A 26909-nucleotide genomic window follows, 5' to 3' on the forward strand; every position below is an offset into this window, starting at 1 on the left:
TTCTACTTTCATTAGATCCTTAAAAATGTGAACAGCTCTTTTTTTTGTCATTAATTACTCCATTACCTCATCTTCACTTGATGGGGATGCAGATTGTTTTTAAGTTATACAAAGGCTTGTTTCAAGGAGTGCTCTCTCCCTGTCTTGTTGTTCAACATTTTACAGAACTCAGGAAAAGGGAAAAGACGTGCCCAAGCTGGATTTAGGCAGAACATCCTAGACATTAAAAGTAATAGTGCTAGCCAACAGTACAAGACAAAGGCCCCTTCTACACATGAAGAATAATGCACTTTCCACTTTCAATGCACTTTGCAGCAGTGCAGAATAGCAAAGTCCACTTGCAAACAATTATGAAAGTGAATTGAAAGTGAATTATTCTGCATGTGCGGAAGGGGCCTAAATGAGATAATACTATCCATGAGGATTAGATGGAGGATGCAAAGAATGCTGAAACTTTCCTCTAGTTGTATTTTTTCCCCACAGGGAAGAAATTAAAACAGAATAATACAGATCTTTGAGCCTGATCATAATGCTTATATGAAAACAGCCTCCTTCCCCCCAAAACAATTAAGATAAAAAGAAGAAAAGTTGCTACATTTGATATATCCAGGCTATTTGCTAATACTTCAAGTTATTCTACACCTGAATCTATAGGCCAGCTGATTTACAGTGCCCTGCTAAGCTCAGTTTTAATGTTTAAGACCACTGAAATCAATGGGTTTGGAAGAGTGTAAGGATGGCAGTGCTAGTGCTATTATGCTTACCCCAGCAAGAGGATAACAATTCAAAACCCACCCTCATACAGGCACATTAATAGAGAATATGTTACCTTTAAAAGACCAAAAAGACATAAGACATACCTATCTCTAACACTATTTGGAACTGAGAGGTTCCTTTGAAGTAAAATAACAGAAAAATGAAAAAGTTGGACATGATCATGCTGCATCTAAGTCCCACTGATTTCAAATGGTGATAGCGTTAAGCACACTTTCACATGCCAATGCAGATTAAAGGGGGAAGTGATTGCTTAGGTGATGTCCATTATTAGCAACAATGAAGCAAATTTTGAAAGCACATGGGACAAACACTGAACAACATTCACAGCTACTGAGCTGTAACTGTTCCATGAGGAAGGATCTTTCTGTAACCCAGCAGAACTTCAGTTGGGAAGCACCATATATGAAATGTGAAACACAATACGGATTACTGCTTCATAATCGTCACAGTCTAAATATTATGGTACGTAAAAAGCAGGAAGCCACAGAGAGGAAAAGGAACTGGTGCATAATTTCACAGAAAGTCAGCAGAGTTGGAGCTACAACTTAAAGGCCCCTGACTACACAGATTTCTTCTCAAGCATCCATAAAAAGGGAGAAAAAAATTTACTCACCTGAGCTCCTCAATTTCTCGGATATAGTTCTGGATCAGAGCGCCAATAGCCTCATTGCCATCACCTACAGAAACGAAGAAGTAAAAACACCAAGTGTAACAATGTAAAATCTAAGAAGTAAGTCAAGAGAATTCAGACACTCACTGCCATTCGCTGTTGAAACTCGTTGAGTGAGTTTTGAAAGCAGCGTTTTTGCGTCGCTTGAGGGGAGTGAGCGAACAGCGCCCCAGGGACAGTGTTTTTACCGTCCCTAGGGCGCTGTTTTCCACCTGTGTGGAAACAGCCTTAGATTTAGCTTTAATTGTAATTGTAAAGTTGTTCATATTAAATGTTTGTTTTCATGAATGTTGTTATCCTCCTGAAGAAATTTCACATTTATTTAGTAAGCCACAAGGCTGCTGTCATTTTACTGAATTTCCCCCCAAGTCCCCAACAGAGACTAATGTAGCCAGGGATCTGCTGGGTTACACAAGCACTTTCCCCTGTGGCAGTAAAAGCAGCCTGGGGCGGTAATTTTTGAAATAGAAAGAGATCTCCCTCATCCCTATCTCCTCATTGTTCCCCCTAATGAAATCAGAACTCCTGCAATTGAATCAGGGAAAACTATCAAGGAACTGTACATAACATAACTAAATATAATATATAGTTATTTCACTCCCCAAAGAAAATGATAGATACGAGATCAGGAAAAAAATCCTACAGTAAATTCTTTGCAGTGTGGAAACACAGTAACTTGTTGAGGATTAAGATTTGCAGATAGCACCTCACTTTCCCCTGGATCTTCTCTGTACTACTTGCCCTTTTCCTTCTCCTGGCAACCCCCATATCCTCATCTTTCCTTTCTTCCTTCCCACGCACCAACTAACTTACTCTTTATCTGCTCTTCATCTTCAGCAATATTATTTGCTTCATTTATACTCCGTCTTTCTTTCCAGTGAGGACCCAAAGCAGCTTATACCATTCTTCTCTACTCCATTTTATTCATTTTATCTGTGAGTTATGTATGACTGGCCCAAGGTTATGCACTTTTTATACAGCAGAATGGAGATTCGAACTTCGGACTCCCAGATCCTACTCTGAAACTCTAGCTACTTCACCACACTAGCTTTCATGCAGTGGATGCTATTGAACAGTAGCAAAAAGTCAGTCCTAGATGAATTATGCAAGTCATGTGATATCAAGTCACCAGTAGTTGCTGGCAGGTCCTCCCTCAAAGCTCAAAGCAGTCCTCCCTCAAAGCTCAAAACCACCTGAGAAAGGGCCCTGCCCACTCCCCTTTTATTGACAGAAACCAAGACTTGAAGGCTGGCAATATTGTTGTAGCACTGCTTCTGTTTTTAGGAGCTTTTACCCTCCAATGTATTTTTATTTCAAATTTTTCCGCAAAGTTGGAGCTTATCTTAGGTTTGTAGAAAGGACTATCTTGTTTGTTCAAGGCTCTGATCTCTAGATTTAAGTATCCACAGATTTGGCTGCATTGCTATACTCTGTCTCAGAAAAAGAAGTTAGTAGGGTTGCACATTCCTCCGCCACAGAACTCAACATGTTGGACTTTTTTGTTGTAGAATGCTCTGCCTGAGTCCTAGTACCCACCTGTTTGCAAAAGGGAAGTATTAGTGATAGTCGTTCATTGAACTATAAATGGCCTTGTATCAAAGTACCATGCTCAATAATATACAAAATAACGGTTTTGACAAAGGCAGCATGTAAAAATGAATGATAATTCTCATATTCGTTAGGGACTATATTCTATTATGGAAGCATACAATTTTTTCGACTGCTGAACCTCAACTGAACATACTAACATCTTTATCTGAGACAGAGTATAATTACATACAGTAATGTTCTATACAACAACTGCACAACGCAGGATCAAGAACTTCCATTGCATTCAGAAGGTATTTAAAAGTATTCCTCAGCTTTTGATGGCAAAACAATATGACTGAGGTCTTAGAACATAAAGCTATTACTGTGACTTCAGAATTCTACAGCTTTGACTGCACATTAGGTAGTGAATGTTGGTGAAGAAAGTCAACTGGAAATCCCAACCAGTTCCTCCCTCAATCTCACCTGCATTGGCAAGAATCAGGTTGGCCTCCTGGCTCATTAGATGGGTAACCCTGACATTGATGGCATCAATGGCCTCTTGCATGGCCTTCACCCGCATGCGTAAGGTGGTGTTCTCCTTCTGCAGCATAGCATTCTCATGAAACAAGTCACTGTATCCTTCAGAGCCATCCTCTCCAATGACACGCTTGCCCTTTGCACAGAGAAGTGAAAGACACTGCAGTGACAAATACTAATGATACATCATTTTATAAAATATTTCTTTAAGACTGGAAGATTCTGAATTATACATCTAATTTATATCTTGACTTTTTCAGCATCAAGTCCTCAGAACAGGTTACTGCACTTTAAAATACAGGAAAACCTAAACACATTTAAAAAAAAGATTAAGATGAACACTTAACAACACCATGATAAGCATAACCATCAGTAAAAGAAAACTATATATTAACTTAAATTATAAACAATGTAAAAATAAAACAATTCTTATTGCATTTCTAAAACAGCCAACAGAACAGATTTCCCTTGGGAGAGAGATAACTTCATCCCTCATGGTGCAAGACATTATTTGTGTAAACAGGTGACTCTCTTCACCTCTAGACTGTGATTCAGTAGGAGCATAGGGAAAAAGTACATGCCAATGATGCCTCAAGATTCAGCTTTCTAAGATGTTGAATTGTAATTAGTAAAATAATTAAAAGCAAGTTTTTAGCCCTTGTGTCTATGACAATATGTTAGAAAGCAATGCATGCTCAGAAAGTACACTGAACAACCCTTTTAGTAGTATTTGTCCATCTTGTAACTAACAAAACCAGAATAAACTTTGCAATATACTATAGCGGTTAGTAATTGGAAAACTTTGGTTCAAAATTCCATTCTGCCACAAAAACTTCACTCAGTCACTCTCAGCCTAACCTACTTTGCAGCATTGTTGTGAGATTAAAAAGGGGAAGAAATAACTGCACATCCCACCCTGAGCAATCTGAAGGAAAAACAGGTCTAAAAAGTGATAGAGAAGGTCAGGATTATCTACATTTTGTTAAATTGTCTCAATTTATATACTAATGGCAGAGTCTAGCTGTTCTTGGTACAGCATTTAGATAATTTGAACACAACATTTTATTTTAAGTGCGTACAGTTTTGTCTACAGCACAACGTAGCTTTTATAGGTCGAAAAGAAGAATGGACTTTGCTAGGATTCATGTCCACGGCAGCAGACTGTACAGTGCTGTGTTCAGAATTACTGTTGGTCATTGCTGATGACTCCCTCCCCATTTCTTAGAACATGAACAGAGATTAAATGATTGACCTCTGCCCTTTAGGCTAAGAGAGACTTTGGGCCCACTGCACACTGGCCAATAAAGCCAGGCTGGGGGCAGTATAAACATTGTTTGGGCCAGGAACTTTGCACAGTTCCCGTCCTAACCATGACTCTAAACCACCCCTAACATGTGGCATTGGCCTCAGAGCAGGTTATACGAAAATCGCTCAATGAGCAATTACTTTGTTTTATTGCGAAGCACAGCGAACATCTGTGGCTGTCAGCCGCTTTCAACAGACAAATCGCTCATTGAGCGATTCTTGTACAACCCCCTCCCCAGATCCCATTCACAGAGCCACCAGGGGGAAAGTGGTCGTCCTATGGCCCAGGGATGAGGCGGGAGGCAGCATGGAAGGAAACCACGGATGAGCCTCCGTACAAAGATGCATCTGTGGGCCCAGGCAGCCGCAAGGCTGCTTGCATGAGAGTGTGTGAACTGTCCCAGGGCTCCACCAGAGTCAAGTATCCTGGTGCTGGTGTGACCCCGCCTCCCCAGCCTGTGCGGAATGGGCCTTGACCGTGCCCTGAATCAGTTGCAGAGATGGAATTGTCTGCGAAAAGAAAAATATGCAAATAAGGAAGAAGCCACCTGTGGGAATATGGAAACTGCTTCTGGTGCTGAAGGTTTGTGGTTCAGTTTCTAGCAAAGACAAGGCATCAGTATAATACTTGGATTTCCTCTTACCGCCTTGTACTCCATGAGTTCCATCTGGAGGCGGGCAATTTCAGCTCGTAGGGCACTGATTTGCTGACTTGTCTTATCCTGATTCACCACCACTTTGTTTTTGATGTTGCGAGCACGATTGGCATACTTTAAGGTATTCAGGGTCTCCATAAAATCTCGGTCTGAAGGGCTCACACAGGCAATCATTACGGTTTGGCTATAAAGGAGGGAGAGCACACAGAGGTCAGATTGCTGGTCTTCATGCTCTTCCATTTTTCTCCAAAATACTATCATCATTTTGTGGGCAAGCCATTTCTAACACTGGCTTCTACCAAGATGCAATTTGGCAGCCAAAGTCCAAGACTTCACAGTGTCACTGTTTGCTGAAAAGTACATGTGGGAATAAAGAAACATACATCAGAAGCAGATAAGCAGAGTTCAGGCTGACAACCTGGAACTGGGAAAAAAGCAGGGATCATGATGATCACATGCTGGGAGGGTCGGCTGCCAAGTCCCAAATAAAAAACAGCTTTGGACTATTATGTAAGCACCAGATCTGCAGAAGCCAGTAATTGCATTTTGAGCTTGAAAGGGGTGGGGGAGCCCAGGACTTATGCTTAAAATTATATTACTTGGAACTATGCTGGAGTGTAACTGCAGGGTCTCTAATTAAGTAAGCCCCTGCTCACAGGGTGTCACTCATAACACACTATCTAGACCAGGAGTCGGCAACCTTTAACACCCAAATAGCCATTTGGACCTGTTTTCCACGGAAAACAAAACACTTGGAGCCACAAATACTTTTTGACATCTAAAATGAAGATAACACTGCATATATTCTCATGCAGGGAGAAGTTCCCTTCTTTGGGGCCCATTTTTACCCATCAAAGCAAAAGGGGGGGGGGGGGTTTAAAAGCCTGTTGTTTTGTACGTGATTCAAATGACCAGCAATAGAACCCCCATTTCACACATTTCTCTTTTCTTGTGTTGAAAGACACTGATTATGCCCCCCCAAAAGAAACCCCTCAACTTCCACTTGGATGGTGGATCAAAATTGGTGTCTTTAATGGGGTTGTCAAACCCCCCCCCCCCCCCCCCCCGAGAAAATGTTTGCCATGGAGGGTGGACGCGACAGCCATATTCCTCACTGAGCTTGGCCCCCGCCCTGGTCCCAAAAGCCACAGCTTTTGAGAATCTACCCCCAAATGTCCTGGGTTTGCCCGCCGGGAGTTGGCAACCTGTGACAACCATGGCTGAGGATGATCCCGGCCTTCCTCCCTTCCACGATCTACAAGCTTACCCTCCACTGGCTTACTCTGAAGTAAACCTTCCAAGATCCACGTGCAAGGCTTTCCCCATGTGCTCCTGCCCTCCCTGGCAATGCAGAAGCAAACAATTCCCACCCACCCCGCCTCCCCATCAAACACCCCCAATGAGTGCAACCTTGCAGGGCTGCAGGTAATAACTCCTTTAAAACCTGACATCGTATTTCTCATCTGGACTCAGGCAGGCTGCCATCCGCCAGGAAAGCCCCTGGAGCTCAGTGAGACTGCTGGGGTCCCCCATGTGGTCCCGCCCCCCAAGAAGGACCCGGGGGAGGGAGAAATGAGGCCACCCAAGCAGGGTCGACTCCTGACCCCCCATTCAAGGGGGGCGGACTGAGGTTAGGATTGTGCTGAAAATCTGCGCTCCTGCAACTCTCTCCCATTTCCCGCCCTTCACCGCTCACCTGTTCAAGAGGATCCACCAGTGGTGCTACACCCCCACTCCATCATCACCGGCATCAGCCAACCAGGCAGCTGGGACAGGGAAGCTGGAAGTGGCTTGGGATAGCTGTCTTGGGCTGTGCCTCTCTAGGAACGGGGACCCTTTCCCATTAACCCTTAGGGCGACTCTCCGAAGGAGGCTGAGAGGACCCAAGCCACGTGGAGCCACAGTGCAAGGATAAAAGAGCTCCGGAGCTGCGGGTTGCAGACCCTGATCTAGACCACTCTCTCATCTGCAACTTCTAATGCCTGCTACCCCATACAAGCACTTCTGTGATTTTAAACATCATTACATTACCTGTTGCCACCAAGGGAGTCCTGAAGGAGCCGGGTCAATTTTGAATCTCGATAAGGCACATGCAAGGCCTTCTTGCTCTGATCCCCAAGGGCACTGATGACATTTCCAAGTGCTAACTGTCAAAGGAATGGGCAAGTCAGTACATAAGATGGGAAACAACCCCTGTCCACTTAATGTTGGTACAAGGCAATCTTCACAGAAAGGTTGCCTCAGCTCCAAACTTCCATTTTTGAAATAATGACACAACTCTGCACAGATGAGACAGAAGCCTGGATTGCTTTGGAAATGGATTTTCTTTGCTTAGGACAAGATCAGGCTAGTAAAAGCCAACCTCCCATCACAAGGATATGCTATATCTTAAATATGAGAGAAAACTTTCTATACCACTGTTAGTGAATGACAATTCATAAGATTCACTAACACATCCAATCAACTCTCTATGATTATGGAGAAAATCTTAAACAATGAAAGCAGGGTTTGTTAAAATACACTAGAATCTTTGTCATGATGTTTCCAATGGACAGCAATGGTAGTGGTTTTGGTTTTTACGAATCAATGGATACTCGCCACTATTTATTTTTTCTCAGTCTATCAATCCTCAATACACTGTCAATGCCATTCTCCCTTCTATATTTTATTGTTTCACTATTTTGAAACCAAGACAGAATAATCCCAATGTTTCATTCTCAGGATATTCATGAATAAACTGTTAGCACATTTGCTGATGCTGAAAGGTGGATGTCCAGCAGGAAGACACAGTCAATCCCATATTCCTAAAACAAACATACTTGAATGACATATGTGTTTGCAAGTCTGTAGAATTTACACTTTATTTCTACACATTCACCTAGAGAGGAATGATTATATAGGAAATGGTCCTTGGCTCAAATGTCAGTGCCTCCGAGTGGCGGTCAAATTGTAGTCCCATTTCAATATTTATGCCCAGATCAAATATCTTTACTGCAAGTTGCTTCAGACAGAACCCTGCCCACTAGCAACAACACACATTTGCACACAAATAATCCCATTCCATACAGACTGCATGCTACAGAAGAGCTCAATGTTCAGGCTGCATTAAGGGAGATAATTTATAAACCATGATTTGATCAAACTAACATTAGTTTTGACCTTTGAATGCAAACGGTCCAACGTTCTGGAGCTTGTTGTTTTGTAGCATGCTGGGACTTCAAACTATGGTTTGTTGTACGGCTTGTTCCAGATAGTTTATTGTATATCTGAATTCACAAACCAGTTTATTGAGTAACACTGCCCCCCCCCCACCCCCCAGCCAGCTGGCTATAGAGAAAGTGGTATAAGGACACTAGAACTAGAAGCAAGAAGCTGACAAATTGGGATTTGCTGCTTACTCCGGATAAACTAGCCAAAGTTTGTTGCATGAGTCATGGTTCAATTTGACTATGGTTTATCATGACCTTTGAATGTAAATGCATTGCTTAGATCAAGTCAGACTTAAAAACACAAAGCAGTGGAGATGGGAACTAGTCAGTCAGAATACTAAGGGTTATGGTACCTGCCCTCATTCCCAATTCTGACCCATCTCTATAATGAAGGCCCCAAGGGCTATACCAAGCCACAGTTGATGGAGATCCCTTCTTTGGCTCTCTCGCCTGTAGCTCCGGTCCGTTTCAACCTCTCTGAGCCGGCCAGGTCAACAAAGTGGAACTTGGCAGTTCGTGTCTCATACTCACTGGTAGGTTGAGATCCCTCAAGGAGACTGTTTGTGTCTCCATTCACCTAGAATCCAAACCAAAAACCAGTATCATGAATTTTGCCACAATTTGACTGTAATGCACAAGCGGTAGTTTTGCCACAGATTAGAAAGTGTGAGCACAGAATTCTTACCCACGCCCGTCTTTAAAGTTTGTGAAGTGAATTCCTAATCTGAACGAATAGGAAACCTTGACAAGCTCTCGCATTCTAGTAAAAATTAAATAAACAAACCTACAAACACCCAAAGGTGATTGTCTCAAATTTCTCACTGTTTCATCATTTCCTGAGAGTCTTCCACTCCTCACAAATAAATGAGAGAACATAATCCTCTGTAATGCCCTTACCAAGTGTACAGGAGAGCACACTCGCATTTGGCAAAGATAGATGGTGAAGATCGCATGGGAACGAGAACTCTGGACATTCATCTGAGTGCTGGCTGTGGTTCGGGATAGAGCTCCTTGCTTCAGGCACTGAATCAGCTGCAATGACAGAAGGGATGTGTTTTTTGCCCATGTGCAAAGCAAGACACGCATAAATGCAAACCACTACCCCACCCAGACACAGGACGTCTCTAGGCAGGAAGCAATCAAAGGGATTAAAATGCCAGGCAACTACTATGCAGATGCCCTCACTAATTGATTATGCAACTTCATTGTTACTTTCATATGCTAAAATGGGTGGATTCCACTCAATGCATGCAAATCACACTGGCTAATTGCACCCTTTACACTTGTTAACCAATGCAAATGATTATTTCTCCCACCCTGGACATTCCACAGGTATATATACTCCTCTTGCTTTACTACCATCAGATCCTTTGAAGATGCCAGCCACAGATGCAGGCGAAACGTCAGGAGAAAATGCTACTGGAACACGGACATACAGCCTGGAAACTCCACAAGGCTCCAGCAAATCACTATATTCCCTAACTTCACATGAACAGGCTGGTCACTTACCTCATCCTGCGAGCCAATGAGACGAGATGTGACACCAGTAGTGTAGATACCACCACTGGTATCCTCATGAATTTTGATGTTAGATTTCCGGTGGCGGGAGTCAGGATCCCGTGTGCTATCAAAAAGATCCAAGATCTCTTCGTTGTACAGCTGAACAAAGAGACAAACCAAAATGATTTGATGTAAGGCTCCTTGATTATCAAAATGCTCATCTTTACAAAACTGTCAAAGTAAGTCCCTTGGCATTGAGAATGCCTTGAAGATCAGCCAAGAGTTAATACAGGCACCAGCAAAGATTGTATGAGAATTAACAAAGTGCTACAAAATTTTAGTGCTACAAAAATTCTAGATTCTTGACAGAAATAAATTGCTTACAAGTAGGCACATCTTGGGTTACAAAATTTCTGTTAGATATTTGCATCACAGTTCAGGGGGGTTGTTTTGTTTTGGTGGTGGTGGGGCAGATAATGACAATTACTGCAAAGGCTAAGATTCATGAAATACTAAGGGGCTGAATGGGTGAAGGATGCAGTATGAAGTACTGCTACCTTTTATTTACTTCATTTTTATCATCGCTTTCCCTCCTCAATGACAACTCAGAGAGGCTTATCTGTTGTTTTTTCTGAAAACACCCTCTGAGGTAAATTAGGTTTGAGAGGTCCAAGGTTATCCAGCAAGCTTCTGATCCCAGTTTGACACTCTAGCCACTACACCATACTGGTTCTCACATGAGAGACTTCATTCTCCTGATAGCCTACAAAAACCTGGAAGAAGAGCTTGAAACTCTAACTAGAAAAGACATGATTGTGGATTCCCATTTGTCTTCAAAAACTAAATTACTGCTTCTGAACACTCCAATTCTGATGAAAGCCACTGAGGGCCAGATGCTTTAGCAGCAGTGGCGTAGGATGTTAAGAGCTCATGTATCTAATCTGGAGGAACCGGGTTTGATTCCCAGCTCTGCCACCTGAGCTGTGGAGGCTTATCTGGGGAATTCAGATTAGCCTGTATACTCCCACACACGCCAGCTGGGTGACCTTGGGCTAGTCACAGCTTCTCAGAGCTCTCTCAGCCCCACCTACCTCACAGGGTGTTTGTTGTGAGGGGGGAAGGGCAAGGAGATTGTAAGCCCCTTTGAGTCTCCTACAGGAGAGAAAGGGGGGATATAAATCCAAACTCTTCTTCTTCTTCTCTTCTTCTTCATGGTTTTGTAAATGAAATCCCATCCTCACACACCAATATACTATCATCAGCCCTGCAAAGGGTGTGCTGTAGACTAGAGAGCCAGCATGGTTCAGTGACTAGAGTGTCAGACTAGGATCAAGGATACCCAGGCTCAAATCTCCACTCTGCCATGGACATTTTTTGGGAGACCTTAGACCAGCCCTACAATCTAGCATAATTTATCTCACAGTATAGTTGTACGAATTAAAAGGAGAAGTAATGTAAACCATTTTAAGTCCCTAGTGGGGAAAAGGTGGGATACAAATGAAGTAAAATAGAACCTTAAAAACAAAAAAATGAAAGTGATCCTCTTATTACTTTAAAGGCTAATGATGGCAGAGAAGGGTCAATTAGTGAAGTCATGCGGAGAAGACACCTATGGTCTTCATGGTCCCAGTCTGAGTCCACATGGCTGTCATTTAGCTTTTACAGACTAACAGAGATTCATTAGCTCCATTGCATAAAATCACAAATGGGTCTGCTAACTCCAGTCAGAATCCCTAATAAAAGAAGCAAGTCCCCTTCATGGTTTGGATTTATAGATTGGTGCCTGAATCAGATGGAATTCATCAAGAAGATACTCTGTCATGCTAAAATGCAAGGGAAATGCTTAACAGAGTCTTATATACAACCATTAGAAGTTCGAATCACATCCCCTAGTTTTCAGACTTCATCTCTCTTGCATACTGAAGCAACCTTTGCATATGGTCCAGAAACTTCAGTTGGTCCAAAATGCTGCACCCAAGCTACTGTCAGGGCTTGGTTACAGCAATAACATCACCCCTGTGCTGAATGATCGGTACTAATACATCTGTGCTGGGCATGATTCAAAGTGTTGGTTCTTACCTTCAAGGCCTTAAAGAGTTTGGGACCAGGGTACTGAAAGACCATCTCCTCCCCATTAAGTTTTGCCTGTGAAATCCTGCTCTGTGCCACCCAGGTAAGGTGGGTGGCACCTAGGGACAGAACATTTTCTGTGGTGGCATCTCATTTCTGGAACACCCTCCCCACCCCCCTTGAAGCTCACCTGGAACCTACTTCACTATTTTTAAGCATGAAACCAAAACATGTATTTTTATATTGACTTTTAATTTAAGGTTTTATCTTATTGTTTCATATTGCTACATTATTTTTAATTGTAAGCTACCTCAAACAGGTCTCTGAAGAGGAGGCATAGATAAAACAAACAATAAACAAACAAACAAACAAATAAAATAGAGGCATGCCCCTTCCTGCGATTTGTATTTGACCCTAGACTGATGGAATTTGGTTCCCAGTTCCTGCATGTTCTGGGGTCGGAATGGAAAATTCCCCTCCATTCTTCAGCTCCAAGTAACTGCATGTGCATGTACTCTCCCACATCACCACAACCCCATCTCTACACAAGCCCCAATGTACTTACCTCCAAGAACTGTGCGCTGACTTTGAATTCCGGTGCAGGCACACCCTGTTCCTGTGCTGCCTGCTTGCGCTCTGCTATACCATTAAACAAGTGAGCAATGGCTCTTGGGATTATGCCAAGCTCTTCGTCAGAAATGTTCATGTCAAAGCCAGTACCCATGGTATAAGTCTTACCTGCACCTGTCTAGAAAGGGAATAAAGGTGTTTTATGAAGATGCTTCAAGGCTAAAACATCACTGTCATGTAGTGAAACAAAATGTACCTTTGGGGTTTCCATTACTGAGTACACCCCTTGTCCAATTGAGAGATGTCTAACCCATGTTTGCTCTGTTTACTATTCTAACAGTCAGAATTCCCTTTGGGGGAAAAGATACCCTTTTAAAAAATGAACCATTTTAAAATTAAATTTGAACTCTTGACAATCCAGGGTAGTTTGGAATCACTTACTTCATTTACCTGTGCAATATTTTTAAAACAACATCTTACCAGGCATTCCTTTTACACCCAATTCATTCTTTCAGATTCTCCCCCTGCCCTTCCTAGGGCTGGTGCCAGCCAGTGTGGTCCAAGGCCCAGGATGTCGGGTTGTGATATTCAAATTATCACATTGCTTGCTACAAAATTCTCTGGGTGGCAGGGAACAAGCTATTGTTTCTCAGCCTAAACTATCTCCAAAGGTTATTACAAAGCCAACATTGCACTCTGTGGTGGAATGCCTCTTGCAAGAAGAACTGGTGCAACTATAACAAACAAATAAATAAGACACAGCTAATGACAATAGAAATGATAAAAATATGTGATACCTGTAAAATATATATATAAGATTATTAAGATTACTTTATAAATCATTAAAGGCCAGGATTAATCCAACAATTATTGAAGGGCACTTCAAACAAGGAACTCTTAGCACATTTGCAGAAATTCCTTTTTGGAACAGGGAGAAGCAAAACAAAGTAGAGATTCACTGCAGTGGAGCAGCCACCACAACACCTATCTGCTTGCCTATGTTGTTTTTATTGGGAAACTCATTCCAGGTGGCATTCATGGCTGATGCCAGAAATGGTAATATTAAGGGCATGTCATTCCCCAAGCTGATCTGGATTTACAGATCAGAGTCATAATGCTGAATTTTGGCCACAAAAGAACAGGAAGTCACTGCAGATGCTGGAGCACCACAGCAGTGTGCAAATAGTGCCTCACTCTTGTCCTGCCACAAGCAAGATTGCCTCCTTCTGCACCATCTAAAACTCCCAGTCAGTCATCAAGATCCCTGGCAGTGACATAGGTACAGATTTTGTATGGGGTGGGTTCGGGGGGAAGGGCCACACACCCCCACCCCTAGGGGCGTGGCCATGCCTCCCCAAGCCCCGCCCATGGCCTCAGTGCTTATAAAAGCAGGTCCCCCCCACTGGCTGGGCTCCGAGCCGGCAGCCAGCAGTCCCTTCTGCCCACCCATCCGGGCAGAGGTGTAGCTAGGGCAGGGGTAGGGAACCTGCGGCTCTCCAGATGTTCAGGAACTACAATTCCCATCAGCCTCTGTCAGCATGGCCAATTGGCCAGGCTGGTAGGGGCTGATGGGAATTGTAGTTCCTGAACATCTGGAGAGCCGCAAGTTCCCTACCCCTGAGCTAGGGGAAATGGAGCCTGGTGCAAAATCTGAGTCCCCTCGCATGGGCAGCCACTGTGATGTTGGAATCCATCCCCAAAAGGCATCACTTTCAATGGTATTTAACCTAGGGAGCCCAGATTCTCCTTTTAAATCCACCTTAAAGGGAGAATCTGGGGTCCCCAGTTAAAACAACATTGAAAGTGATGCTGTAGATTCTCCCCCACCATGAAACAGCATCACTTTCAATGTTTAAACTGGGGACCTCAGATTCTCCCTTTAAATCCATGCCAAAGAGGGTAGATTTAAAAGGAGAATCTGGGGAAATTCAGGGAGTGCCTGCTTTCAGGGGTGTAATTGTTAAGCTAGCAGCACCAAACTTTCAGGGTATCTTTAGGAGACTCTCCTTCTGATACCATCCAGGTTTGGTGAACTTTGGTTCAGGGGATCCAAAGTTATTGGGACCAAAGTTATGGACCCCCATCTCCTATTAGCTCCCATTGGACCCCCATCTCCTATTAGCTCCCATTGGAAACAATGAGGGATGGGGCACCCCCTTTGGGAGTACATAATTTTGGACCCCCTGAACCAAACCTCACCAAACCTGCGTGGTATCATCAGGAGAGTCTCCCAACAAATCCCTGAAATTTTGGTGCTGCTAGCCTAAAAACTGCATCCCCTGCAGACCAAAAACTGAAAAACACTAAAAAATACAAAAAACACACAAACGAACCTGAAATTTTTGCACCACCCCCCACTCCGCTGACCAAATGGGGGCGCCCAGGGACATTTGACTCCCCATGTCCCCATGGCAGATATGCCCCTGAGGGGCAGAGCTTCTAATGGGGGAGGTTGAACCTGGGAACCCCCACCCTTACCTACGTCCTTGACCCCTGGGATCATGAAAGACAACAATTTGATCTTTATGCACCAGACAGTATAAATCATTGCAGTGGTTGAAGTTCCAGCCTAGGATCTGGGAGACTCAGATTTGTTTGTTTATCTTCATTTACTTCACTTACATCACATTTTTCTCCCCCAAAGTGGCATACGTCATTATCCTCTCGTCTATCCTCACAATAAGCCTGTGAGAGAGATTAGGCTGAGAGTGTGTGACTGGGAATTCAAATCCCCACTCTGCCAAGGAAGCTGGCTGGGTGACTTTGGACCAGTCACACACTCTCAGCCTAACCTACCTCACAGCTTGTTGTGAGCATAAAACAGGAAGGCATGTAAGCTGCTTTTATCCCCACTTGTGGGGAAAGTGGGGTATAAAGAACTTGCCCCCTGGTAGAGATTGACAAAAGGGTAAATGAGGCCTGTACCTGGCCATATGCCAACACCGTAGCATTGTAACCTTCGAAGCAGCCTTCGATGAGTTTGCTCACACAGGTCGTATAGATCCGTTCCTGCCATGTATCCAGATCGAAGACAAAGTCGTAGGTAAAGGCTTTGTCCTTTCCCAGGAGGACCTGGGGCTCGCCAGGTGTCACTGATGTGCAGATATGACATCCTTCGATCTTCTCTTTTGGCATCTGAGGACGGATCCTGCCAAAAATAAAAGTGAGGACAATTATTCCCTAAACAAATTTTAGGAGAAAATGGGGAGAACTCACATCAGCTGCTACTCCACGGCATAAACACCACTGCCACAGAGCCTTCTGATGGCAGTCAAGGCACAAAACAAGGTTGATCTCAAGTTCATACAATCTCATGGCAACACCCTGGTGTACATGTGCCACAAGTCAAAGTATCATGTATCTGCTATAGGCTATGTTGACATACTCTGGATTAGCCTATCAACCCCCAAACCAAACAAACCCAAATTACCCCTAAAAAGAAACAGTCCTATACTAACATGATCTGGACTAGAGCTGACTCGTCATATCACTTCCATATCAGCATGAAGTGTTTAACTTATTACATACACACAAATACAGAAAACACTGGTGATGAGTTCAAAAGGCCTCATATACAGGACAGATTAACACAATGGCCTTTAAAAAGGGGTGGTGGTGGGATTTTGTTAATATTAGACCCATAGCATGAAAACATAAGGAAGACCACTATGTCCCTGGACCTTAAGAAGAGAGGGAAGCAGGTTAGTTGGCAGCCCAAGAGACAGAGCTCCAAGTGTCTATGACCAGCCTTTTGACACTCAAAAAGAACTCAGCATCTTATACCTCCAGTTACTGTTTATAAAGATTCCACCTGGCTTTAACAACATTAAAAGCACACTCCAGATAATCATGACATTAATGTTATGTTTCCAAACGAGACTTTGGGCTTTGTATTCTTGAGCATCACGAACTCAGGCTGCGTACAAACCACTGCTGAAATTCAGTCAAAGTTTCAAAAGGAATTCATAACCTGGCATGCGGGTAGTCTGCTGAACCAAATGGGGGAAAATTCACTGTTAAAGGTCTTACTGGATATGCACAAACTCTTGGTAATTCGTAAAATAATTCTTTGGAATTTGGCTTTAAAAGTCCATTCATATGAAAGCTGCAAGTGCTAGGCAATCTCTTTGCTTGGCAGATTTCCCCAATAGTTAATTACAAAATCAATCATAGTTTAGAGGCCAGGTGGGGATATCTCCTGCAGGATCAGGCTGTCTGCACAAGACTGTTTAACCCCCCACCACACACACACACACATCAATCCGGGGATGCTTAACCCCTCCTTCCCATCCCTGCCACCTGCACTTTGAAGAACTGACAGCTTTGCATCAGAGTGATAGAAGTAGCTAAGCTACTATCCCACATAACCAAGGCTTAATAAGTCACAAGGTAACTGGTAACAGCGCTAACATGACCTGGCAGGTATCCCCCTTCGAGTTGTTGTGTCATAGCTTGGTGAACTCAAGATTGTCATAGGCACAAAGCTTTATTCATCCAATACAAGAACCTCACAAATACACATTCGAAAAGACTCACTGACAGCTCAGTTTATACTAAGCCCTTCAAGCAAGCAGCTGCCTTTATTTGCCCTCTCCTCCTTTTTAGGGGGAGAATATCAACTGGTACTTCCCCAAAAGACCAGAGAAACTTAAACCTGCTGTGTGTAGGCTGAAAGTAATAGGAGGCATCTGTGTGTGCGCGAGTGTGTGCGCATGTGAGTGTATCATGCTAGTACTTGTTTTAATGCCCTCACAGTGGACCATCTGCCATTCTTTAATTGAGAGATGATGGGGAAATGGCATTAGAAAGGTCTTCTAAGCACAGACAGAAACCACTGGGCTTGAACCAAAGTGTATATACCGAGAGCATTGTGAAGTGAATCTGTGTTCCTATGACTTCAAAGTCATCAGGGGTTTGAGGATGGGTCAAAAATTAGTACAATGGGCATGGGTCATGGTGTTGCCTTGACTCTGCCTAAGGAAAGTTCTGTTAAGATTTTGGTCTTTACTGTGATGGCTGAACCCTTCAAAGGTTGATTTTCCATTTAACAAAAACAGCCACCTGAAAGGCGTGTAGATCGCAATAGACATTATCTGGTTGCTTGCAATTCAGGGCTTCGTTTTGGGGCTGGGAGAACCAGTTCAGCACTGCTCTAAACTTCTGCAACCTTAATTACTCATTTACCTTACAGGTTCTCTCAGCAGCTATCCATGAAAAATTAGGATGCAAAAATAGTTTAGTAGTGTTTTGGCAAAATTTCAATTCAATTCTTACATCAATAAAATCTTTCTTTTAAAAGCTTTCTTAGGTCAACTGGAACAGAGACATAGAATCTTTCCACAACAAAAGGCTGTTTGCAAACCTAGTATTTCAGCAGTCTCCTAAGAATTAGGCACTTATCAAGGGTCGAGCACGCCAAACAATGTCTTATGAAACGCAGGGATACACTGTGCACTCTGAAACTTTAATTGACCTGACAAGAACGATAATCTCCTTTCATACATCTCACAATCCATCTACAGACTTTATATTCTGTTCTGATCACACAGACTGGAAGCATGCCAGGCATATGTGTTAGGATCACGTGGGTCTCCACAATACACCCGATACATGTGACCACTATCACATATAAACACATGAAACTGCCTTGGACTGAATCAGATCATTGGTCATCAAGGTCAGTATTGACTATTCTGACTGGCAGTGGCTACTCGGGGGTTCTCATGCAGAGGTCTTTTGTATCTCCCCACTACCTTTTAACTGAATTGAACCTGGAACCTTCTCACTCCATCCCATCTTGTGTTAAGTGGGCAATGCATGGATTTTTCATGCACATACAGATTCCATTCATACAAGCCAGAACCCTGGAACAATTCCAGATCTGGAAAATCCACACACTGCCAAGTTTGCATGACATGGTGCCTGTGTGGTTGGTAGGCTCCCAATTCATGTGAAATGGAACAGTTCATGTGCAGAGGGCTAGATGAAGAGCAGCAAGACAGCAAGAGATACACTGTTTATCAACAAACCACACATCCTGTGCAAATTGAGAGACTGCTCCACTGGTAGCCATGTGTCCCTTCTGTGTCAGCCAGGAAGGAAAAGCAGCAGTCCCCATGACATGATTGCCATGACAACTGACTCTCCACAGGAGGAGGAGGAGGAGGAGGGGGGAACAGACAACCCAAAAAGGGAGCACGCTGACACATTATACAAAACACCACTTAGGCAATTTCTCCAGTAACCCTGACACACACAATGGTCTGGCTGTTCAGCTCCATCAGCAAAAGCCAACATTTATAGAGAGGGGAACCAATCGGGCTGGCATCCAAAGCACGGATGGGCTGTAGTCTTACAGAGAAAGCCTCAAGGCCAAGATGGAGATTTTTCCTTTTGCCAGCCTCCCCCCCCTCCCCCTCACAGCTTTCTGATCCAGGAAGATCCCCACAGAGAGGATTCTGTCTTATGATTTCCTAATCAACGCTGACTCTTTCTCAGTCCTCTTTTAGATACCAGAATGCAACTGAACACAGTCCTACTCAAAACAGAGATTAATTCATTCTCACATACCTTGCACTGTGCTTAGCAACTGCTAGTTAGTCATTAACACTCTGGAGAGAAAGTTTATTAAGAGCCTTAACTTGCTGTTTAATAATCCACCACTCTCTGAAGGACTTTTCTCTCATGGCTTCTCTTGCATTTCGATCAAACCTGACGGTTTTCTCATTCACAAGAAACAGGATGGGAGCACACCGTTCTTGTTAACAAGGTAACCTGCTCAAATTTCTTGTTTTATTCTGTAAACATGAGGACTAGAAACTTAAGAGATGGGCAAGTACAATCCGAAACAGTTTCAGAGTTAAGCCTTTAACTGATCTAGCTAAAGGGCTCTGGTAACTGGGAAAAATCCTGAGCCTGTCAGGCTCAATCAGCAAACGTATGTTCCTGCCACTGAGCTTAAGAGAGACCATTAGATCTACAATAAGAGCATTAGCACTATCCTGAGTTTGCCTGTACGAAGCCATTTCCGACCTTTTGGGAAATGGATAGTGGAAGTATCAGCAGGCTGTGAACCTTTCAAGAACTTTTACTGAATCTATGAATATAGAATCAGCAGATGGTCTAGGAATCGGAACACAAGCAAGTCAAATATAGCCTGTAAGCCCACATACCTTTCTCTTCCCAACTAACACACCTGAGACAACCCCCAAATTTACAGCAAGAAAGAAAAAAAAAGAAAATGCAAATTTTGTTAGAAAAATAATTAGGTAGAATATATGCATATTTTCAATAATTATCTTAATTTAAAATTAAACTAGACACCTTTCGCCATTACAGAAATAAATATACAACATCTATGCACAAAGCCAATAAAATATCTTAGAAGTTACAACTGTATATAAAATGTACTCCTCTTGTGGACATACACAGTTGTCTATAAGGATTGTCAAAAATGGTTTTGGTCCTTTGGAACAGCAGTTGAAAGTATTTTCTTTAGCAAAAGCTGCTGCAGACTAATGAAAAGTATCCCAATCTATTCCCCTCCTCACAGGCCGCAGGTTACCAAGTTCTGTTCTTGAAGCCGAACGTGGACTTAGAAAGAGCACCAGAAATGAAGATCTCAGCCGAGCAGCACAGAGAAAATCCTATGAAATAAATGCCTTAAGAAGCCTACAGAAGAACTTGTGATCTTCTCCTGGGTTTTGTAGGGGATCAATCAGCACAGGAGGGGGCCTACCAGTAGGTCCTGAGCCACCTGTTGGAGACTTTACTTCTGGGGGCGGTGGGAGGGGGTGCATTGAGAGAGTTCAGAGATAACTCAGTCAGCAGGCTTCAAGTGGAGGAGTGGGGAAACAAAATAAGTCTTTTGAGGACCCATAAAATGGAACCCCCAGAAGCAAAGTTCACCAAGCCTGGATACTATTACCAGGAGGGCCTCCTGGAGCCACCTTGAAAGTCTGGTGCCTCTATCTTCAAAAATGTGCAGCCTGCTTACTCAGAAATTCCCCACTGGCTACAATGGAACCAAGGCACTGCAAAACAGAGAATCTGGACAAATTTCTTGGGGTGCCTGTCAGTGGTGCATTTTTAAGGCTAGTGGCATCAAAATTTCAGGTTATCATCTGGAGACTGTCCCAATGATACCACCCAAGTTTGGTGAAGTTTGGTTCACGGGGCCCAAGTTATGGACCCTCAAAGGGGTAGTCCCCATCTCCAGTTAGTTCTAATTGGGAACAATGGGTGATGAGGCACTCCCTTTGGGGGTCCATAACTTTGCCCCCTGAACCATACTTCACCAGACCTGGTTGGTATCATCATCAGGACAGTCTCTGGATGACACCCTGAAATTTTGGTGCTCCTAGCTTTAAAAATGCATCCCCTGCAGGCCGAAACACGAAAAAAACCACCCCAAAATACCCCCCCAAAGCCCGAATACTTTGCATTCGGATTCGGTCATATTCGGGCAGGATGTATTCGGCCAATTCTTGGTATCTGTTTTACCCAAATCTCCAAGCCTACTGAAAACCCCACTCCTTCACCTGCAGCCTGGCTGGGTCCAGCACTGTCATAAGGAATGGATTCCAGACCTTTTACCATTTTGGTTGCCCTCCTCTGGACCTGTTTCAGCTTGTCAATATCGTTCTTGAATTGCGGTGCCCAGAACTGTACACAAAGCTATAAGAAAGGTCAGCTACCAAGGTAGTACAATAATTCTGTACGAAATGTGGGCTACAAAGTTAGTAAAATAATTAAGCAAAGAAATAACTACAAAGTGTGTAGGTGCCAACCTTTAAGGCCTTAAATGGCTTGGAACCAACGTACCTTGTACATCCCATTTTGCACTCTGAAGTCAGCCAAGCAGGAACTCAGAGAACCTGATCAGGGAAAATTTCCATGAGGGCTTTTTTGATAACTGCCCCTGACCTTTGGAACTTGTTCCCCCTTCGACTGCAGACAATTCCTTCTCTAGATGACTTTTGGCATCAACTGAAAATGCTTCCAACCCCCCTCCCATCCCCTCCCCTCCCCCCGCCCGAAAGCCAGTTTTAGTAAATCCTTCTATTGTGTCCAAAATATTTTAGTGGCTAAAAATTTTAACTTTTTGTAATGGACATTCTTTGGTAAGCTGCCTTGGGTATTTATTTTTAATCAGAAAGGTAGGATATAAATATCATGGCAGACAGACTTCTCAATACACTTATGAATGACTGATTTGGAATCATCAGCACCTTTTTGGTGAGAAGATGTCTTGCCTTGTATTACTTTTCATAATATGAAGTACTTCTACATTTTACTGCCAAAAGCAGTCTGCTCATACAGCAGTCAGCTGTTCAGCTTGCTAGCTTTGATGGGTGCAATATTCCCATAATAAATCACGCTAACTTCCATTATTGTCATTATGTACAAATTATTACCCTATTCCCTTCTATGAAGAAGTATTTCATCATGGTATGCATTTTCTGACACACAGAGAACCAAAGTCAGCTAACTCATTAAAGAACAATTTATATCATTCAATAACAATTTTTCTGAAAATCCAGCATTTCCAGCAAAACCCAGTCACTAAAATCTCAAATGCCACTTTTTTCCTTCATCTTTTGGACCTCATCAGATTTACAGAAGTCCTTAAATTCAGTACATATGCACAAGAATAAGCCATCTATTGTTCATATATATTGTGCCACTCTGCCATTATCTGCTTGAAGTTCTCCACTTAAAAAGATAGGTCTTTGGGACGACAGAGTAAGAACAGACTTTAACAGGAATTCCAATTTCAAATAGGAACAAATATATAAACTGGGTGGGGAAGAGAAAACGGAGGTTTCAAGGAGGCCTAAAAGAGAACCAGGAAATGAAATCCTACTTGCCAATACAGTGGAACCTCGGTTTTCATTGCCTTCGGTTTTCATCGATTTTTTCAGTGAAAAATTTGTCTCAATTTTCACCTATTTGCCTTGGTTTTTATCGATTTGGAGTAAGGTGCAGGGGTTTGTGGAGAAAAATCACCCAGACAAAGCTGTTGAAGGCTGTGTCTGCAACTTGTTTAATGACAATGTCTTGCCCCATTTCAGACAAATCTTAGAGGCGTCAGAAACAGACCTCTTCGGACAGCTTTCTGGTGCGACATTGGTCCATTGGCTCTGAAGCTGGTCCTAGTGTTATTGTTTGTTACTGTTTTCAGCATTAAACACTATGTTTATTCACCAAAAATGTGTTTTTGGTATGTTTTTTGGAGTGCCTAGAATGGATTAATTGGATTTACATTGATTCCTATAGAAAAGTTTGCCTTGGTTTTCATCGGTTTCGGTTTTCATAGATTCTTTTCGGGTGGATTACCAACGAAAACCGAGGTTCCATTGTAATGGGGATTTAAAAAAAAAATTTAAAGAGAAAAAATAGGTTTAATTTTTTTAAAGTATGCTTTCTCCCATCCAGTTTTCCATCATGAGACTTGCTTGATGTCAAGTGAAAGGCCTCTATGAATGGATTTCCCTGAGATAAATTACTGGTAGCATCAACTTGTTTCTTTCCAGGGTGGGTTTATGAAGTTTTTATGCTGGACACCAATGTAATTTTGTTAATTTGCTGTTTTAATGGGGTTTAAATGTAATTGTTGTTTTATTGTGCTGTTCACCGCCCAGAGCCCTTCGGGAGAGGGGCGGTATATAAAATCAATTATAAATAAAATAAATAAAAACTTTATATACCCTACACTAGCACTGGCTTCTGACACAAAATGTCACAGGTTCTGCCTTATTCCATCCCCTACTGATGGGCAATGCATAGCACTGATTCAGCATCCCCATTTCCCCAAGGCTCTTCAGCAGCAATTACTTCTTGTTGCTACAGCCTAAAAAGGCATTGAAGTTCAGGGAAAAAAGGGCCTAAAGACAGGATGTGTTGCTATTCCCCCCTCTAACATCATAGGTGTCATGGAAGAGCCCTGCCTGACTTTGCTATTCAATCCATTTTAGAAAATGACTCAGTCATTTGCAGATACTAACTGGAGAGCCACATCTGCTCAAATGTGTAAAGATCCAGTGGCTGCTGTAAGCATTATGGCTGTTCCAACTCCTGAAAGCTCCAAATGCTGCCAGTTATCAATATTTGGTGCAACTTTGATGCTGAATACAATGGAATAGAGTTTCCCAAGGGGAAATGTCTAATGCCATTCTGGTTTCAAATTTCACCTTTCAAGTCAACTGCAAGGTAAACAAAGGATGATGCAAAGAACTGCATAAAAAGCAGTCAGGCTGTTTGGCCACATAACTCCATGCTGCTTACTCTGACTGGAAGCAGATATCTACATTCCAGCATTGCTATTATTCAATATCCATTAAACAGGATAAAACTTGGACTGAAGGTTTCTACTCAAGTCATTTGATCTGTTATGGAGCTTTGCCCTTCATTTATTCAGATATTTTTAATTTCCAAGGAAATGTGGCCCAGCTGATCTGGAGAAAGAGGTGGGAACTTTTAATATGATGCTTGTCTCTTATCTCCTATCCAACAAAACGACAACCTGAGCAATACTACAACAAGGAGATAAATGAAAGAGTAGATTTCTTCACAGAAGCTGCAGAGCACAAGCTTTACAGTTCAACCAGTATGGCTTGAGTCATCTTGAATGTGCAAATTCTTGCTTTGATTAGTCAACCCTTCAAAGTACTCTGATCAGATGGCTAGAATGCAATTAATATAGAGTGTTTTCCAGCAGATATGTGTATAGCAAGATCATACATCCTCTGAAGCTCATAACAGAACTTTCAATACATTTTGAGAACCAGTCAAATCCTCCTTTAAACAAATATTTCAATTTCCCTGGGCATCATTCAACATGTAAAAAGATCAAGGAAGAGGCTATTTAAGCAATAATGCCCAAGACCATGGGACTATTACCATGAAATATAGATTAGATGAGGCACAAATAATGAGGCTTTAGGGTACAATTTATCATGGGAAGAGCTATTATCTCCCCAAATATAGGCTGGGGAGGAAGGAATGACAAAGACCAGCATAATCTGAGATGACCATGTAAAAGAGAAAGCTTTTCTCTGTCCTCTCAATTACTAGTGCTACCCATTTTGACTTTGTTCTACCTTTATCCAGCGAGCTTGGACAGAGTTTGCTGCAAAGCAGCATTTATTTGAGTGGTATTTAATCTGTGCCTGCAGGATCTACATTGACAACATCTAGAAACAAACTGACACGTGTTACAGAATTCTGTCCCCAAGCCTTCAGTTTTCTTCTTCTCTTTCTTGTCACCTTTTCGTATTTTGCCTTGCACAACTATATGTCAAGCAAGCCCACTTTCAACTTGGCCTGAATTTTGTATGTCTTTGTGTGAGCAGCATTGGGTGGTGGTTCTGCTTGTTTTGCTCAAATGTACATTTCTTTTAGATTTTGCAGCAGGTTTTGTTAAATTTTATTTTATTTTTTTAAAAAAACTGTAGTTTCTGTGTTTTGCAACATTTAGCATGAAACATCCAACAAACAGTGCAATAGGATTAGGATCCCCAAAATTAGAGGTCTACTCTTAAAATCAACCTGGAAAATTCATTTAGAACAAAACGCTGCGGCTCAGTTGTTATTTGGAGTTAGGCAAAGCATACAAATCACAACCATTCTGCAGTCACTCAACTGATTACTGATCTGTTACTGGGTACAGTTCAAGGGACTGGATGTTACCAACAAAGGCTGAGAAGCGAGGCTGAAAATATACCAACAAAGCTTCCATACTTCTATCATTCCACAGAATGTGCAAATCAGAAACATTCAGGAAGGTACTTTTACAAAAGCATTAAAACTGCAATATAATCCAACACCCTGGATAGCGCTTTTAGAAGAAAATAGGACTGCAGCCTGCTACAATATTTATTGTATCATCTTGCTTACAATGTACTGTCTTTTTGACATTTGTAATCCACATTCTGCTGTGTTTATGATATCTCATGTTTTATACAATTTTCTGTCTTCAAGGATTCCTAATTCTGTAATCACAGTCTTAATGCACTGTTTACTGGATGTCTTATGCAGTCTAATCGCACGGTTTTTTAAATATATATATATTGGAATCCACCTTGAGCCTCAGTGAGAAACAAGGGCTATAAATTAAGTAAATAAATAAGTAATTTAAATCCATTCCAACCTGTAAATAAAGCATCTGCTGTACTGGGGGTATAACCAAACTAAGCCTGGTAAAAATCCCTCTAGCATCATGAGATTAACTTTACACAAGTCTGTGACTGCAAGAGAAGTGCATGTTAATGTTGAAGAGAAACTGCCCATTGTTCACAGCACCGTCTCCTCATTCACACCTCCCAAGAGAGCGCATCTGGGATAGATTTACATGTAAACTCCGCACTGTACATACCACATCCCAAGTCTGTCCTCTATTTCATGTAATAACAGCAGAATATTTTGACAGCTTCTAGTAAGGGATATTCCCTCAGAGCCCAGAGGGTCAGATGAACCATGCAGGAAGAGCTAGCAATAAACAGGCAGGCTTATTAGCTCTCTACAACCCCAAATACTGCTTGGGGAAAAGCCTTCTCTCCTGTTGACTACAAGAGTGTATACTGAGACGCTTGAATCAATTCCTTTTTCTGCACATAAAACATTTCTGTACCTGGTTCTCATACTGGTACTATTTTAGATTTCACGCACTGGAGGATTCACAGCACATCTCATATATTACCTCAGTTATCCTTGTGATGGCCCTGACAACATTACTGAAGGGAGCTAAAAATGAGAGCCACCATCTTGCCTGAGGAGCTCTAATATTTATTAATTCAAATCTTTTGATTCTACCTTTTATAAAAATCCTCAAGGGAGAAAACATCAAACTAAAATATCTTCTGTTTGAAAAATACAAGCATAAGACTAAGCATCTTAGTATATAAAATAATGACCACAGCACTAAAATAGCCACCACATGTACATTGTATATGTTGCTCCTAAAAAGCACCACTTTACCTGGCATCTATATGCCAGAAGAGACGGTATGAAATGGACCTCCTATGCGAGACTGTACTACAATTCTAAGGGCTGCAGTCACTATCCCTGCTGTCTTTGTGATGATAG

The 26909-nt window shown here is 42.3% G+C and overlaps 1 protein-coding gene across 3 annotated transcripts in view; it reads right to left on the bottom strand.

The window, feature by feature from the left end:
- The window catches only part of KIF21B (kinesin family member 21B), an 82218-nt gene that overhangs the window by 38894 nt on the left and 16415 nt on the right, over positions 1 to 26909 (bottom strand). For all 3 annotated transcript variants that reach the window (XR_007244485.1, XM_048496081.1, XM_048496080.1), the window contains exons 2-10: positions 15750 to 15972; positions 12820 to 13002; positions 10194 to 10343; positions 9582 to 9716; positions 9094 to 9261; positions 7507 to 7622; positions 5464 to 5659; positions 3461 to 3650; positions 1391 to 1454 (exon numbers count right to left, since the gene is read on the bottom strand). Coding sequence is in view for 2 of the 3 variants with exons in the window: in XM_048496081.1 (XP_048352038.1) it covers positions 1391 to 1454; positions 3461 to 3650; positions 5464 to 5659; positions 7507 to 7622; positions 9094 to 9261; positions 9582 to 9716; positions 10194 to 10343; positions 12820 to 13002; positions 15750 to 15972 (1425 nt within the window). In the remaining variant the exon portion in view is untranslated. The remainder of the gene's footprint in view (positions 1 to 1390; positions 1455 to 3460; positions 3651 to 5463; positions 5660 to 7506; positions 7623 to 9093; positions 9262 to 9581; positions 9717 to 10193; positions 10344 to 12819; positions 13003 to 15749; positions 15973 to 26909) is intronic.

This window comes from Sphaerodactylus townsendi, linkage group LG05 (assembly GCF_021028975.2).
Source record: "Sphaerodactylus townsendi isolate TG3544 linkage group LG05, MPM_Stown_v2.3, whole genome shotgun sequence".
Classification (NCBI taxonomy): domain Eukaryota; kingdom Metazoa; phylum Chordata; class Lepidosauria; order Squamata; family Sphaerodactylidae; genus Sphaerodactylus; species Sphaerodactylus townsendi.